At 37.8% G+C, this 18,619-nt stretch overlaps 1 protein-coding gene across 2 annotated transcripts in view; it reads right to left on the bottom strand.

Annotated features, from left to right (window-relative positions):
* shcbp1 (SHC SH2-domain binding protein 1) overlaps positions 1-18,619 on the bottom strand; it is a 40,665-nt gene that overhangs the window by 5,178 nt on the left and 16,868 nt on the right. For both annotated transcript variants that reach the window (XM_072279654.1, XM_072279653.1), the window contains 3 exons: positions 17,682-17,802; positions 13,672-13,803; positions 6,131-6,249 (listed from right to left, as the gene is read on the bottom strand). In XM_072279654.1, coding sequence (XP_072135755.1) covers positions 6,131-6,249; positions 13,672-13,803; positions 17,682-17,802 — 372 coding nt within the window. The remainder of the gene's footprint in view (positions 1-6,130; positions 6,250-13,671; positions 13,804-17,681; positions 17,803-18,619) is intronic.

Below are 18,619 nucleotides of genomic sequence, written 5' to 3'. Positions count from 1 at the left end.
GATTCAGAATTTTTTTCTTAAAGGCAAGTGTTATTGAAATAAAGCTTAAGATTTGTTTGTATGAAAAATGCTCCCTCTCTGACTCCTTCATCTTGGAGAGAGGCCTCTCTGACTCCTTCATCTTAGAGAGAGGCACTAGACAGGGATGCTCAATTTCTCCTCTCCTTTTTGCGCTATATATTGAACCGCTTGCCCAACTAATAAGACAGAGCGAAATCGTAAAAGGTATCAAGGTGGCAGGGATTGAACAGAAAGTGGCGTTATTCTCAGATGATATTTTGGTCTATCTGAGTGAACCAGAAAAATCATTTATAGGCAAACAACAGGAATTCTGCAGATGCTAGAAATTCAAGCAACACACATCAAAGTTGCTGGTGAACGCAGCAGGCCACTGGAAATTCAAGCAACACACATCAAAGTTGCTGGTGAACGCAGCAGGCCATGGAAATTCAAGCAACACACATCAAAGTTGCTGGTGAACGCAGCAGGCCATGGAAATTCAAGCAACACACATCAAAGTTGCTGGTGAACGCAGCAGGCCATGGAAATTCAAGCAACACACATCAAAGTTACTGGTGAACGCAGCAGGCCATGGAAATTCAAGCAACACACATCAAAGTGACGAAGGGTCTCGGCCTGAAACATCGACTGCACCTCTTCCTACAAATCATTTATAGGATTGTTTACACTGTTGGATGACTTTGGGAAAATATCAGGTTATAAAATAAAATAAATGTAAAGAAAACGCAGGTTATGTCCCTAAATTATACACCATCCAAAAAATTGCAGGATACATATGATCTTAAGTGGGAAGCTAAATCATTAAAATATTTAGGAATAACCCTGCCGAAGGATCTTTCAATACTGTCACAGGTAAATTATGGGCCATTAATCTCAGAGATAAAAGCAGATATGCATAGATGGAATCTTATCCCCTTTTTAAGTTTAAATTCAAGGATAAATACTATAAAAATGGATATTCTTCCTCAGTTATTGTATCTTTTCCGTACTTTACCGGTGGAGGTGGATGATAATCAATTCAGGGAATGGGACAAATGGATTTCCCACTTCATTTGGCAAGGAAAGAAACCTAGAATTCAATATAACACCTTACAGTTAGGGAAGGAAGGAGGAGGTATGGTTCTTCCTTGCCTGAGAAATTATTTTTATGGCTCACAGATAACCCCTCTGTTATATTGGTGTAATAGGGAATATAAGGCTAGATGGAAGGAAATAGAATTTGGATTAGTTGACAGTTTTCCTCTACAGGCCTCAATAGCTGACAAAGGATTGATGGCCCAGTTGGAAAAATTTAAAAACGCTTGGATAAATCTTACATTAAAAGTATGGCAGAAGGTGGTTAATTCATGTGGAATTAATAACATGTTAAAACTCTTTAGATGGTGTGCATATGATACCGAATTCCTTCCCAACAGAGGAGATAAAAGATTTGAGCTATGGATAAAGAAAGGTCTTACAACCTACCTCTCATTTATAGATAAAAGAGTATTACAAAGTTTCCAAATCCTGCAGGACAAACATGGCCTAGAACATAATGACTTTTTTTAGGTACCTTCAAGTACGAAACTATGTTAACCAGAGTTGTAGATATACAGACCTATCAACAGTAGAATTAGAATTTTTCAAGATTCTGAATTCCGCTTGCAGTTCAATACCTAGTAAATCAGTTTCTCGATTATATAATGCACTCTCCCATGCTAAAAATGTAAATACACTGTATATTAAAGAGAAGTGGGAGAAAGAAGCGGGGTTGGTACTTTCAGAGGAGGCTTGGGAGAAAATCTGCAGCTTTCAATGGTCCTCGACTAATTCTTTGACTTGGAGAGAACATTGTTGGAAAAGCATTATAAGATACTTCAAGACTCCATATCTGGAAAAATATAAAGATACAAGTGTGATGTGTTGGAGAAGGTGCGGCTCCAAGGAGGCAAATCATTTTCATATTTTTTGGGATTGCCCTAAATTAAGTCTATTTTGGGAAGGTATTCATTGAACATTAGTTAAGGTACTTAGGTCCCAGATACCTCTGAACTTTGTGACGCTTTATTTGGGGCATGTATTGTTTCTTGAACAGAAGGAAGATAAAAAGTTGCTGCAAGCCCTCTTAGCGGCAAGTAAGAAATCAATCACTAGAAAATGGCTAAATCCAATACCACCTACATTAGAAGATTGGTACAAAATTATCTTGGAAATATTTAAAATGGAAAAGTTGACTTACTCCCTGAGAACTCAAAAAGAAAAATTTTATCAAATCTGGAATAAATGGATTGAATATATAACCCCAATGCGAGCAGACTTTAGATGACCCTCCTAACGATTTATACTGCTCTTCTCATCAACACAGAAAATATTGCTAACGTAAGCACCCCTAGTCTAAATGTTTGTTTTTTTTGTTTTCTTTTGGAAAATAGAGAATTAACACAAGTAAAGGGAAAGATTTGGGAAAGGGATAAAAAAATGAAAAAATTAAGTAAATAAGTACATAGGGATTGGATAATTATGTCTGCGGGCAGGAGCAAGCATGAACAAATTAGGATATAAACACCTACAATGGTTGATACATAGGCTTATATACAACATTTTGGACCAGTGGAAATGGTCCAGAAGGGTTATATGGAAACTATTATTACCATTTTTCTTAACAACTAATTCCATTACTTAGCCTAATAGGTTAGATTTACCACAGTACATAATTACCTATTTAAATGTTTATTTTCCTTTTATATCATCTCAATGTGTACTTAAGAATGTATAAATAATTGTAGTTTTATACATATAAAAAAATGGAAAAGGTTATATGTGTGAAAAAAGTACATGATATTTGTGAATTCCTTATCCAAATAAAAATAAAATTAAAAAAAAAAGAATAATCAGGGAAAGAGTAGGGCCAATAGAGACAACAGGGGCTATTGGTGCATGGAGCCAGGTGATCTATATGATGATGTAAATGAATATTGTTCCATTCATATTCACAAATTAAATGGAGTTTGTAGTTGGGAAAGCTGAAATCTTAGCGCATGTCTCCATAAATAAAGAAAAGGTACGCAATGCAAAAAAAAAAAAAAAAAAAGAAAAGAAAAGAAAAATGCTCTATAAACAAGTTAAATAAGTACTGAAATCAACTTGGCACTGAGAAGGTGCTCAGTAAATTATGCCAAAAATCAAACTTATTTACCAAGCATTCAGAAAATTCAGAATATACCAGTGTAGAAAATTGATCTAAAGATTACTTGATAATTTGCAGTCTTTATAAACTTCGCCTTATGTATTGTACATAAATGTGTGTCGATGCACCTAATCTTGGAGGCTTTTTAGAAAAAAAAGACAAGAATAAAGGTTTCCTAATCTATTAGTCTTGTTCTTTACCCATTGGAATTAAAAGTAGTGGCAGATACATTAATGTTAACTAGTGCTATAATATCTCACTCTTTCCTCAAAGTGGAATTTTTTTTATAAAAAAATGTTGATGCAATTTTAAAAGACCATGGAAGTCCTTCTCACAAATTTAAAATTAACCTCTCACTTCCATTTTCTTTTAGAATGTGAGTAAATTGGTTTACTTTAGTTTATAAAAAAATGATACAGTAACTATGTGACAATCTTTCAAAGTATGCAATGTTACTTCAGCAAAATTCAATTACTTAATAGAAAAGAAAGTATGAACAGTTTGCAATTTAAAAATAAAATCTTCTCAAACCAGTATTTCCTATGTTGTAATCAATAATAAATGCTAGCAAAAATTAAATCTCATTGGAATATATTTGATTAATAGTGGATTGTTTCTAATTTCATCCGGTTAACAATCTCAGAAAAATACATTTTGAATCAGTCATTGCACCTATGGCTTAACTTTTTGCATAGCATCCGCAAAATGAAATGAGGCACATCAATAATTCTCCAACCACCATCTCTAACAAGGAGAACTTTGAGTAGGAGATAGGAACAAAATCACCTGCTATCTTCCTTCCTTATCACACACTATCCCAACTCAGAAATTTGTCAATGTTTCTAAATCATCATTGCATTAAATCGCTCGAGCAACTATGAACTTTCCCAGACAAAATGCAGCAGTTTATGGTAATTAACTTTCACCTGTTCAAGAACAATAACAACAGTGAATGAAAAAGCCCATTATTAAAACAGCTGAATAAATTTTTAGAGGCAAAAAACGTGTTACTTTTAAAGCTTTTGGTTTGTCACAGGACAAAGTGCCAAACTGACAGAAGGAAGCAAGGAAATCCTATTTATGATATTTTCAAAACTTAATGTGATAATCTGTTTTAACCCACCAACAATTACATATACTGCATAGCAAATTCTAATTGACTGAGATTTTAAAAAAACACAAAAGGCAGCTTAATATTGCTTGATAAATATTGCTAAGCTGATTTTTAATTATAAATTATTCAGTGGCACAGTATTTGCTAGGTAAAAATAACAACTTAAATAGATTTCCTTAACTTTTTAGTATATTTAGCTTAAGTACACTAAAACTCTGCCACTTTAGGATTTTGCAGGTGCCAAACTGGTAAGTTTTCTACAGCATTGGACAGTACTTAAATTAATTTAAACATTTTTAATTTACTTTTTTTTTAAAACTGTTACATAGTGGTGTAATAAATCCATCAGTGAACCTGGTGATTTAAAGGAGTGTAGAAACGGTGTCCAAGTTTATTTAAAGAAAGAGCAAGGAACAGTGCTGGCGTATTAAAAAGAAGTGCAGGAAACAGAGCCAGAGGACAAGGGAGCTGGAGTGAAAATAACAGAATTACTGGCATTTTACTTGACACTGAATTTACAAAACTATTAATTTAACAATTAGTGAGTAATTTAAGGAGTTAACTAATTAAGGAATGTTTTTGGAGTGATCTACACTTCTAGAAATATATGGTTAAATGGATCATGGAATGTTCCTGCAAAGCACTGAAGAAAAATCTCTCTGCATCTGCAGTAAGAAATCTTCAGGACAAAAATCTTTTGTCAGAGCTGAAATCTTTTCAGCCTGAAATGTTTCACTTCCCACATGTGCTGTGTAACACTGTACAAGTTCCCAACATTGTCTGTTCTTATAAGACCATAAAAATATAGGAGCAGAATTAGCCCACTTGGCCCATTGAGTCTGCTTCACCATTTCATCACTTGCCTTCTCCCCATATCCCTTCATGCCTTGACCAATCAAGAATCTATCAACCTGTCCCTTAAATATACATAAAGACTTGGCCTCCACAGCTGCCTGTGGAAAAGATTTCGACAGATTCACCACTCTCTGGCTAAAGAAATTCATCATCATCTCCATTCTGAAAGGACACCCCTCTATTCTGAGGCTGTGTCCTCTGGTCTCAGACTCTCCCACCACAGGAAACATCCTCTCCACATCTACTCTATCAAGGTCTTTCACCAAGGTCACCCCGTATTCTTCTGAATTCTAGTGAATATAGGCCCAGAGACATCAAACACATTTCATATGACAAGCCATTCAATCCTGGAATCATTTTCATGAACCTCCTTTGAACCCTCTCCAGTTATAACAGTTATTCATATCTTGTATCCTTGGTTTAGATACTGTTATATTGTATGAAAACATAACGCATAAAAATCTATAATTGTACACTTCACAAAGCAAAAACTACACACTTTGAGCCTGCTTTATAAAATATTTAACATTTAAATCCGTATTTTTGTAAAGATATACAAAGGAAATTAACACTTATGCTTGGCAATATAATTCTAGGACTAAGAGAGCATGCATGACCAGAGGGAAAGAAAAGCAACTCGGGTTAATCTACATTACTCTCAATATTTAAGCTACATGCATCCTACCTCTTCACAGAATATGATGTTGAGTACACTAAAAAAAACTTGAAACCCTTTGTAAAATGCATTTCCAGATCATTAAATTGTTATAAAACTGATATTTTTGTTAAATTTAGACCTCGATAATTACAAAAAAATTGCATGAGCATAATTGATTCCATTGATCAAAAGTAAAATGCAATTTTATATTTTAATCAAAACCTCCTATGGTAGCAGACTTTGCTAAAAGCCATATCTTGAGGGGTTATCACACTTTTCAACTAGTTACAATTCTGAATATATTATTAGGCCATACCTTTGCTCCATATAGGTCACAATTCTTCATATGCAGTTCTGCTCCTGTTTTCAGCACAACCCCTGTACAGTCACTTTGTAAAACACAGCCCTCTAGAATAGTCTGGCCTTTGCGGACACCTATATAATTAAAATAAAATATTTAGCTAAGTTCACTGAATGTTAGTCCAAAGCTTTCAAAAGTTCAAAATAAAAACACCTGTATACTTCATATTGGATAGAATAATCAGTTTTAAGTATTATTTACATGAAATAATTAGGGAATTATGGTCAAAATTATCAAACAGATAATGAATTGAGAAACTTTAAACAAATAGAAAAGATTGCATTGTAATATGTTACTGAACAATAAATTTCGAAGTTTTGTGGTGCAGTAAGTGCAAAATTCCTTTCAATTTTGACTTACACAGAGTAATAGAATCTTAAAGGAATAAGAAATTCAGCATGCTTTGCCCAATTGAAAGAGAAGTTTAGTTTAGTGCCTATCTCAGTATTTTATATCAGTACTCAATATCTGTATCAATAATATATTTCAATACTCTGCCATTAACATTTTCAGGAAAGAAATAATTAACCAAAATCTATAAATGAAATCTGCATAACTAATGAACAAGCCTTTGTTTTCCCTCACAGATCTATCTTAGACTGCAAAAATGATAATTGTACAACTAACCACAGACAAAATTTCAGAGCAGAGCACAATAACTTTTTTGGCCTATTTTGTATTCCTGTACATTACATATTCCACCTTTAGAATAAAACAGCCATAGATCATTTGTATTACATCATTAGATAAAGATCTCAACATACTGTTATTATTTGAACCATCTACTACTACATTTTATATATCTTACACACTAATCATTAATGTGGTAATTTAATGAAAGATTAATTCAAATTCCAAAATATTAACAAAGGTAGTGATTCACTAAGCCGGCTGGTGGCGTAGTGGCATCAGCACCAGACTTCGGAGCGAAGGCTCCCGAGTTAGAATCCAGCCGGCTCCCTTGCACGCTTTCCATCTGTGCTGGGTTAAGCATCGAGCCAGCAACTCGGCCTTGTAAAAATAAGAAAGCCTGCTAAGAAAACGCCATCATAACGGTGTCCCGATGACTCCACTCAGAGTTAAGGGCTTTCTTCTTCTTCTTCTAGTGCTTCATTGTGTTATTCATGAAAGGCAACAGAAATCGCATAACATGGTCATGTACTGTCAGCTAATTGAGATCTGGTTCAAAAGCTGCACCTTAATTGGCCTGAAACTTCAGATTAAACATTAACAAATCCCCATATAACCATCAGTGTGTATTATCACTGTGTAAAACCAGGAAAGTGTGCAGGTAAACAAGTAAAAGGCATTCAGTGTGCAGAAACAAATGAGGAATTTGTATGTCCTAATTAAAGATGATCAACTATTCAAAGTACAGGAATGAGGAATAAAATTCAGACCTTAATATTCAAATATATTAGAGAAAGTGTTAAGGAACAATGCAACACTGAAGCAGGCTCTTCAATCCACCACATCCATGTTTAATTTTAGATTGTCTATTCACTTTGTCTCAAATGTTCCTGTTCACTTGTTTTGTTGTTCCTCCTTTATAAAGTCTCATTGATTCCATTGTGTTTATTCCTCCTTTTTTTCATAACTTGTATTCAATTTGCAACCTCAGATTATCTCTATCCCACTCTTTCATTTTCTCTCCCAATTTATTTTTGGTCTTTTATAATTTGTTACCTAGATAATTTCCACACGTTACAGTTGCATCTTCTTATTGCTCTACAAATCTTGAAATCAAAGGACATTTCATTATACCATTGACTTTACTTGAACTTGATATGTTAGCTGTATTATTTTTATTAAGCATCACACCTTTCATCTCTTATTTTAAATTGAAAATTTTAAAAACATTTTTTTCTGTTACCAGGTTCAGATATGGCCCAAGTGCGGAGTGAGAGACACTGAAGCAGGTCGATATTCACAGACTTTAATACAGACAGTGTTAAAGGGAAAGTAAAACAATAAATGCTAGGCCAAACAGGGCCGTTAACTAAAACTCTCAAAAGGAAAACAAAGCCTACACTGCAGCTGAAAAGAACATCTAAACATTAAACAAATACTGCCAGTCTTCAGAGTCAGTTGACTCAAAAGTCTAATTTCTCAGGGAAGGCCGAATGCAAACAGGCAGCATAGTGTTGCTATGTTCTATCCAAGTCTCGACAAGCACTACAACGAACAGTATGGAGTTAAATACCATCACGATTAAATAATTATTAGCTGACATGTGTAAATTCTCAAGCACAATTGCCGTATCTACTGCGCTGCCGAATCTGTGGTTGTGACAATTTCACAAATGTCAAGCAAATCAGTACCAGTCATAGTTTACTTGGATCCAATTCAGAGGAGAAAATAATTCTTTTTTTTAAAAAAACCTAATCATTTGACAAATAATTATAACATCCTATAAGATTTTTCAAATTTCAAAGTACATTCATTATCAAAGTATGTGGCCTGATGGCCTGACGGGAGAAGCCAGACTGGTTTCAGAAGAACTGACCTGGGTGGAGACCATGCTGCTGCTGCTTGCTACTCGAAGGCGCTGGAGTTAGTGACTTGAAGTTGGCACTAAGGCAGCATGCAGTGAAATTGAGTGGCTGTTTTGAACATTTCTTTTGTGCTTGCAATAACCTGTTGAACAATGATTGCCACAGACTGCATTCCTTGTTTGGCGGGAGACAGGTGGTGAGGCAGCAGTGTTGCCTTGGCTGTAGCTGGGACTAGGCCTCATTCCTCGGGCTTGTGTTGTAGAGTGGCGTCTGGGCTCGGCTAGGGGTGGTCTCTCCATCAATGTTTCCGTCCAGTGGTGGATCAGTGGAATTACAGGCTGGACTGCCGGGAGCCATCAATTTGCGGGACTTGTCGCTCAGGAACTTGGTCTAAAATTTGTTTTCTTATGTGAGTATGTTCTTTTGGTTCCCTTCTCATTATTTTGAATGCACGCGTATGTTTTTGCACCTTGGCCCCAGAGGAACACTGTCTCATTCAGCTGTCTGCATGTATAGCTTGAATGACGATTAAACTTGATTTGATTCAATACATTATACAACCTTGAGATTCATCTCTTAACTATCCACTTTTTCTCTCTACATAGAGAAACCTTAAGCATTTCAGTTTTAGTTTCTGATTTTGTGAATTAACAGCAAGTCAGTACAGGTTTCCCCCACCATCCGAAGGTAGAGCGTTCCTATGAAACGGTTCGTAAGCCAGAATGTCGTAAAGCGAAGAAGCAATTACCATTTATTTATATGGGAAAAATTTGTGAGCGTTCGCAGATCCAAAAATACCCTACCAAATCATGCCAAATAACACATAAAACCTAAAATAACAGTAACATATAGTAAAAGCAGGAATGATATGATAAATACACAGCCTATATAAAGTAGAAATACTTCTCCACAGTCATTACTGAACTGTTTGCCAAAGCGAAAATCTCACGCAAGCGCCGTCGGCAGAAAATCTCATGCAAGCGCTGTTGGCAAGAACACTCTCTCCAGTAACCTTTAAACTATGAAGCTGCCAAATCTACCAAATAACACATATAAATACACAGCCTATATAAAGTAGAAATAATGTATGTACAGTGTAGTATCACTTACGGGAATCGGGAAGACAGCGCAGAGCACACTGATGATGGTGTGTTAGACTTGTCGAAGTTTGGGTGGTGCAGTGGCCCTCACCCTCTGGGCCGCTGAGTGATACATTGCCACGAAGAACGCAGGGGTCCAGCGGTAGCCAGGAGGTACACAGCACATCTTTAAGAAAAAAGCCGAAACAAACATGCTAATTAATTAGGTGCCGCCGACACGTAACTGTCGGCCCAGATCAGTGCTGATTTCCCATTGCATTGTCTCTGATCTGGGCCGACAATTACATGTCGGCGGCACCTAATTAGCATGTTTATTTTGGCTTTTTTCTTAAAGATGTTCTGTGTGCCTCCCGGCTACCTTTGCATTCTCCGCGAATCGGTATCTGTCCGTGGCCTGGGGGTTGGGGTGGTGGGACACTGGGGTGTCATATTGTTGCCTGTTTCCATTAGAGCAGGCAGCTCATCTTCTTCTATCTCTGCCTGCCTCGATGTCGAAGGTCAAGGTTCGTCGTCTGCTGTGACTGATGTGGAAGGCTTGCTCGACTGCTGAGCCTCGCGCATTTTTCTATCACACAGTTCTTTAATAAGGACTCAAACCATCCTGCAAATATCCCCTAAACCGACGTACCCTTTCAAAATTAAAGTCGTACTTTATCATTACTCATTCGGTTTCCATTGTTATCCTTTTTTCTCCCAATTGCATCAGCTCTTCATCTGTCAGTTCTTGGTGATGGGATGCCAAAACTCTTCAACATCACCTTCATCAACTTCCACAAGCCAAATTCACGTTGTTCTTACTTCGTTCACCACGATCAAAACGCTTAATTATGTCTAGTTTTACCGTAAGTGTAACACCCTTACGAGCTCTTTCAGGCTTTTCCGATACCATAGAACTCATCTTGCAAACGGCTGCTCACAGACACGTGTTAAAGCAAAGCAGTTCCGAATCCAGGGGAGAGTGGCTGCTCAGGGCGCGCTGCCTTTTATTGTGCAGTGATTTTTTCACGCGCTGATTTTTTAATCGCGCACTGAATTTTTTTTTCGTAACAGTGAAAACACCTTGTGAAAGCGAAAACAGGGTACTAATGTAGGTCTTTCGTAACAGCGAGGTTTTGTAAAGCGAACGTTTGAAAAGCGGGGGACACCTGTATTAGTTAGCAACAATGATTAACAATCATTAACAATCCAATTGCCTTAACTGTGCTAAAATTCTGTTTTTCAAAAAGGTGAAACTAGAACTAATCTAGAACTAATGCTACCCAACTAACTGACAGCCAACAAGTTTCTATTGTATATTTAGGAAAAAACAACTAATTTATTTACTCAAAAAAGTCTATTATAGCCAAGTCAGATCAAGAAGAAGTGTTTTTAAAAATACTGCAGTTATTGCAATCTGAAATAAAAACAGAAAATGCAGGAAATACTCAGGAGAAGAGATAGCATTTGTTGAAAGTAAAACATGATTAAATATTTTGGGTCATATGGAAGGCTGTTTGATTGTTGACTAACCCCATTCTTCATCATTGCCGCACTTCTGACATCAAGTATGCTAATAGGGAAAATAAATAATTTGTTCCTAGTTCACATTGGTGAGGGAGGTAGTATTAATGGTTATTTAAGAACACACTTAGATGAACCAGTGCTCAAAATAAAGCTGAGTACAAGCTGCCTCCAGGTTACACATAGGTTCCTTTCCTGAGAACTGTACATAAATTGATCTTTCAACAACTTCTCACTCAACGTCAGCAAAACCAACGAGCTGATTATTAACTTCAGGGGGAGGAAACCAGAGGTATGTGAGCCAGTTCTCATTGGGGGATCAGATGTTGAAAGCATTAGCAACTTCAAATTCCTCAGTGTTATCATTTCAGAGGACCTCTCCTCCGCCCAGCATGCAACTGCAATTACAAGGAAAGCAGCATCTCTATTTCCTTTGTAGTTTTAGATGTCATGCGAAGATTCGGCATGACATCTAAAATGTTGACAAACTTCTATAGATGTATGGTGGAGAGTATATTGACTGGTTGCATCACAGCTTGCTATGGAAACACCAATACCCTTGAACAGAAAATCCTACAAAATTAGTGGATACAACCCAGGCCATTACAGGTAAAGCCATCCCCACCACTGAGCACATCTAGATGGAGTACTGTCACAGGAAAGCAGCATCCATCTTCAGGAACCCCCACCATCCAGGTCATCCTCTCTTCTCGCTGCTGCTATCAGGAAGGTGGTGCAGGAGTCTCAGGACTCACACCACCAGGTTTAGGAACAGTTATTACCCCTCAAACATCAGGCTCTTGAACCAGTAGGAAAACTTCACTCGCCATGTCACTACACTGTTCCCACAACCTCTGGACTCACTTGCAAGGACTCCTCATCTCATGTTCTTGATATTTATTGCTTATTTATTTATTTTGCATTTGCAGTTTGTTGTCGGTCGCACGTTGGTTGTTTGGCCCTCCTGTTGGGTGGGGTCTTTTACTGATTCTATTATGGTTCTTGGATTTACAGAGTATGCCCACAAGAAGATGAATCACAAGGTTGTATATAGTGACATATATACTTTGACAATAAATTTACTTTGAACTTTCCATAAATGAGTAACAATTTCCCCCATATACACTGCATACACTTCATATCACTTCACCAAATATCTGTACATTTGCCTTTATACTATTCATAATTAAACTAATGGAACACATACTTATTTAGAGATACAGTGCAGAGAAGACCCTTCCAGCTCTTTGAGATGTGCTGCCCCAGTAACTCCAAATTCAAACCTAGCCTAACCACAAGACAATTTACAATTACTAATTAAACTACCAACTGTGGTTTGGACTGTTGGAGGAAACCAGAGACCCAGGAAAACCCCATGCAATTCAACTAGGATGACATACAGACTTCTTACAGTTGCCAACAGAATTGAATTCTGATGCCCCGAGCTGTGATAGTGTCATACTAACTGCTACTGTAGCGCCATACTGTCCAGAATTAATTAATACTATGTGAGGCCCTCAGGGTCGACCATGAATATTGCATCCTATCTACATGATAACCATGCCAGTATGCAAGCCAGGGCAGTAGAATATGAAGAGAAAGCTGTTGCCCATGTAATAGGCTCCCCCTCTCCATGTAGCTGACGAATCCAAAGAAACAGCATAGACCGATACAGTTTGGCACCAATGACATTGCAGGAATTGCCAGTCAACGTTGAACTTAATGTAGGAATGCCTTAGGCTCCAGATAATTCCTCAGGGTTTACTCCCGAAGCCCTTCCCATGAGTGCGTATAGCCGCAAGGCAGAGCTTTGAGATCAGAGTTTTCCTTCTCCTAATGAGCTGCCAACCATGGCTGATGAGCTCCATCTGCCTGAAGCGACTGGTTTTAAGGCACCATAACCCACTTTTGCCCATTTTACTGTCAGTGGAAACTATTCCACTGGACTTAGTAACTAAACCACATGTGAAGGCCAGGAGCTGGACTTTGTTGTCAAAGGCTATTTGAGACACATGTCATTGGGAGCATTTAATAAGTAATTGGATGTTATCCCCACTACCTCACCTGACTGTGACAACCTTAAGGAACCAATAAAACACTAATATTACTTGATGGACGTCATTAAAATTTTACTGAGAATTTACATAAGGTCTATCTTCCATTTATCAAGCTATCTATAACCCAAGGAGCCTTTGTTCAGTGATAACAATGCAAGTGTGAAGATGTTGAAGACATTAGAGGAACCAGTGTACATCTATCATGAAGCAAATTGAAGTGTTAATAACAAATAAAACTCAACTGAGCAGAATTGAAATACGTGACTCCTAATAATTATTTTATATAAAAATATAGGCCCATATTCTTCTACCCTTTTAAACAGAATGCAAAATACTATACTTACATAAAATACCCTCCGTAGCATCATACTGAATCAATTTCAAATTGGATATTTTTACGCAAGTGGCTGTGCAATCGATAAAGGTGTCTCCTTTGCCTTCTTTCACTAGGACAATATCATCAGGAAGTCCATACCCTAGGGATTGGGAAAGAAAACAAACTAATCAGTAAAACTCCAAGACCTGGGCCTCAATAGCCCCTTGTGCTATTGAATCATGGATTTTCTCACTTGTAGACCCTAGTCAGTCCCAATTGGCAACAACATCTCCTCCACAATCTCCATTAGCCCCTGCTCCACTCACTTTACACCACTGACTGTGTGGTTAAGTATAGCTCCAACATCATATACAAGTTTGCCGATGACACCACTGTTGTGGGCTGTATCAAAGGTGGTGATGAATGAGCATACAGGAGGGAGATTGAAGAAGTTTGGTACCGTCCCCCAGATTTTAAGAGCTTTCTATAGGGGCATGACTGAGAGCATCCTGACTGGTTGCATCACTGCCTGGTATGAGAACTGTACTTCCCTCAATCGCAGGACTCTGCAGAGAGTGGTACGGACAGCCCAGCGCATCTGTGGATGTGAACTTCCCACTATTCAGGACATTTACAAAGCAGGTGTGTAAAAAGAGCCCGAAGGATCATTGGAGACCCGAATCACCCCAACCACAAACTGTTCCAGCTGCTACTATCCGGGAAATGGTACCACAGCATAAAAGCCAGGACCAACAGGCTCTAGGACAGCTTCTTCCACCAGGCCACCAGACGGCTTAATTCATGCTGACGCAACTGTATTTCTATGTTATATTGACTATCCTGTTGTACATAATATTTATTATAAATTACTATAATTGCACATTTGAACGGAGCCATAACATTATATGAAGGATGTAAGTAATAAAGTCAATTCAATTCAATTTGGCTGAGTGGTATAATAACAACAACCCCTCACTCAATGTCAATAAGTCCAAGGAACTGATTGTAGACCAGGAGAGGGAAACCAGAGGTCCATGAGCCAGTAATTATCAGAGGATCAGAGCTGGAGAGGGTCAGTAACTTTAAATTCCTGGATGTCACCATCTCAGAAGATTTGTTCTGGACCCATCATATAAATGTAATTGCAAAGAAAGCACGACAGGACATCTATGTCCTCAGGAGTCTGTGGAGATTTGGCATGTCATCAAAACCTTAGCAAACTTCTATAGAAGTGCGGTGGAAAGTGTGCTGACTGGCTGCATTACGGCCTGGTATGGGAACACCAATGCCTTTGAGTGGCAATTCCTACAAAAGGTAGCAGATTCGGCCCAATACATCTCGGGTAAAACCCTCCCAACCATTAAGCACATCTACACAAAACATTGTCGTAGGAAAACAGATTCCATTATCAAAGATTCTCACCATCCAGGTCATGCTCTTTTCTTGCCGCTGCCACCATGTAGGAGGCACAAGTGCCTCAGGATTCACACCACCAGGTTCAATTACTACCTCTCAATCATCAAGCTCTTGAACAAAAGGGGATAACTACACTCATTTAAGGACTCCTTTATCTTGTTAGTTCATGCACATTATTTATTGCTATTTATTTATATCTGCATTTGCAGTTTGTTGTTTATTGATCCTGTTTACAGTTACTGTTGTATAGATTTGTTAAGTATGCCCACATAAATTGAATCTCAGGGTTGTATGTGGTGATTTGCATGTACTCTGATAATAAATTTTATTTGAACTTTGAAAATATTTTTGTAATTTAGTGGAATAACGTGTCAATGTATTTGTAAAATAGGAACAGTTCTTAAAAGACAAGATATCACAAAATTCGGGATGTAGCATCACTTTGTGGAGTAGCAAAGTGTTGCTGAAAATATTAGATGTTTCCAGTTTATGCTATTCTGCTCTCTACAATTTATGAGCTACCATTCAGAAAACTGATTTGTCTGAACTCCTCTCTCTGCTTGCTGAACTACTTGGTCTCCAAGTTGAACAAGTTCTCAGGATTTTAAATTTTTTCCCTTCTTTACACAACTAAATTCCTCTCTCCTTATCTGGTTATTCCATCCAAAAATGTGGAATTCCGAGTGAAGCTAGAGACAGAATTAGATGCAGATAGCTGTGGCCTAATTTGCATGCAATTATGTCCTATAAGAATAGACTAACAACATAAATTGCAGTGATGCTCAACTCCTTGATGAGCTCAGTGGCGCTATTACATGCTTTGAAAGGGAAAGTAACAGTACACTTGTCCACAGCCAGATCTTACTGAATGGCAGAGCAGGCTCTATAGGCCTAATGTCCCACTCTGGCTCATATTTTTAATGTTCTTCTGTTCTTGTGAATCTCCACAGCATCCAGCAACCCTGTGATCTCTGCCTGAGAGAACAATGTCAGAACATCCTTCAAAAGCATGAATTTTATTCAGCTTTGGAGCACCTAGACAACAGCAAAACATGTCTGGCTGCTGTTTATCGATTACAGCTCCCTCTGGAACTAGATTTTTAATGTCCACATCGAGAGATCACAGCAAGTACAAATCATTGATAGTATCTCCTCTTTGTTGACAGTCTACACAGGTACACCTCAAGGATGCATACTTAGCCTGTTCCTTGATTCATTCTACACTTGTGAATATGGTTAAGGACAGTTGAAATGCTATCTATAACTTCACAGACGACAACTCCATTGTTGGTAAAATCTCAGATGGTGACAAAGAAGCCTACAGGAATAAGACATCAGCTGATTGAGTTGTGTCATATCAATAACATCAACAAGATGAAGGAATTGATTGTAGATATCAGGAAGGCAAAGTGAGAAGAACACAAATCAGTCCTCATTGATAGGTCAGTGGTGTAAAGTGTGAGCAGCTTCAAGTTCCTGCGTGTGAACATCTCAGATGCAAATCTGAAGGTGGCACTCTAGTGGCTCCACTTTGTTAGTTTGAAAAGATTTGGTAATGTCACCAAAGACTCTTGCTACTTCTATAGATGAAGAGTGGAGAGCATTCTGACTGGTTGTATCACGGCCCTGCATGGAGGCTCCAATGCTCGTGATCACAAGAGACTGTAGACTCAGCCAGCTCAATCGTGGGCACAACCCACCCCATATTAAGGACATCTTTAAGAGGAGTGCCTCAAAAAGCAGCACCCATCATTAAGAACCCTCAGCCCTCAGAACATCAGCTAAGCACACTACTACCATCAAGGAGGGGTACAGAAGCCTCAACACCCACACTCAACTAAGGAACAGCTTCTTCCCCTCTGTCATCTGCTTTCTAATGGTCCATAAATACTAACTTGCTATTCAACTTGTTTTGCACTATTTTGTAAGTTATGAAAAATTGATGTCTTTGCACTGTACTGCTGCCACAAAACAAATTAGTGTCATCTAAGATGGTGATAATAAACCTGATTCTGAAATCTGATCTCCTTCAATTCTAGCTTTCCAATCACCTCAAAGTTTAATTATTTCTGTGCTCTTTGATCCCTGTTGGATCCAACTGTTTAACTTTTAAATTAGACATTCAAATTGATATTTTCTTTACAGTTCAATTAATTATCTGCTTGTATTTTATATAATTACTTACACACAACTAATTGCTTACTATGCTTCTTAGTAGCTATAGTATGTATCAGCAAGTTTAATATGCCTCTAGTGGTTATACAAAGTATAATTCTGGAAAGCTCTGGAAGCTTCTTCATATTGTATTATTTGAATTATTGTATTATTTCTTATTGGTTAACTTTTACCTATAAATTTGAATGGAATGTTTTCTTATCTATGGGTATAAAATAACTAAACACAAAACAGCACCATATTAATCGTAGTTCCTTTGTCTCTCTTTGCTTAGTTGACCTCTATTACTGTCCATTCAACTTTCCTTTGTTATATCAACTCTTAATAAAATTATCACAAAGCAACAAGTTTTGTGCCTTTTTCCTGAGTCAGAACCCAACACTCCGTTTCCTCAAACACATTAATAAGACCCGTTGTGCATAAAAATATATTTCCTCTGGTGCTTACCTTCCACTTGAATGGAATCAGCAATTCTGAAATAGCCATTTACACTGTAACGGCCAGGACAGATGATAACAACATCTCCTTCATAACAGCCATTTATTGCTGCAAGCGGATCACTATGAAACTAACAAAGGGAAAACTGCTTTGAAAACAAATTTCACATATAAAGAACATTTCCTAACCACCAATCTTTAGATACTCATCAGTTTGAAAGTATCATGAGTGCAGTTCTTCGTTTCTATCAAAATTATTTATATTAATCCCAAGCATTATTCATATTTTCTTTAGGCCTCAGGGTGTTATTGTTATTCCTCTCTGTGCCTTGTGGCACATCAGTTGGCAACCTTGCTGCTTCCTTAGCTTTTTGTCTGTTTTTCGTTAAAAAAAAACGAGGCCAAGTTGCTAGCTCGACACTCAACCCAGCATGGATGGAAAGAGAGCGAGGAGTCGGCTAGATTCAAACCCAGGACCACTCACCTCGAAGTGCAGTGCTGACACCCCTAAACCACCAGCCAGTCCAAGCCGTTATATATTTGTTTAATGATTAGAAAAGCCACAAGTGAAAGCAGCATCAGACACTTTACCAACAAGCTGCTTGTGCTGCCCAGTTGCACTAAAGGCTGCTGGGAAACACCAAAAGATCCACAATGAGCTGCCAACATTAAACCCCAATTATAACTGGCGTCTTTAGAATGCACATGATCAAGAGCAACAGTGAGATCAAATATACTGTAAAGAGAGAGTACACAGTCAACAGCAGCACCTTAACAGTACTGATATACAAAGGGATCTTGGGGCCCAAGTCCATAGCTTCCTGAAAGTGGCCACGCAAGTTAGTGGGGTGGTAAAGAAAGCATATGGCATACTTGCCTTTATTAGTGTGATGCAACCAGTCAATTCACGAGTTAGGAAGTTATGTTGCAGCTTTATATCACACTAGT

Source organism: Mobula birostris, chromosome 15 (genome assembly GCF_030028105.1).
Source record: "Mobula birostris isolate sMobBir1 chromosome 15, sMobBir1.hap1, whole genome shotgun sequence".
NCBI classification, from domain to species: Eukaryota; Metazoa; Chordata; class Chondrichthyes; order Myliobatiformes; family Myliobatidae; genus Mobula; species Mobula birostris.
This window is presented reverse-complemented; position numbering and strand designations above follow the sequence as displayed.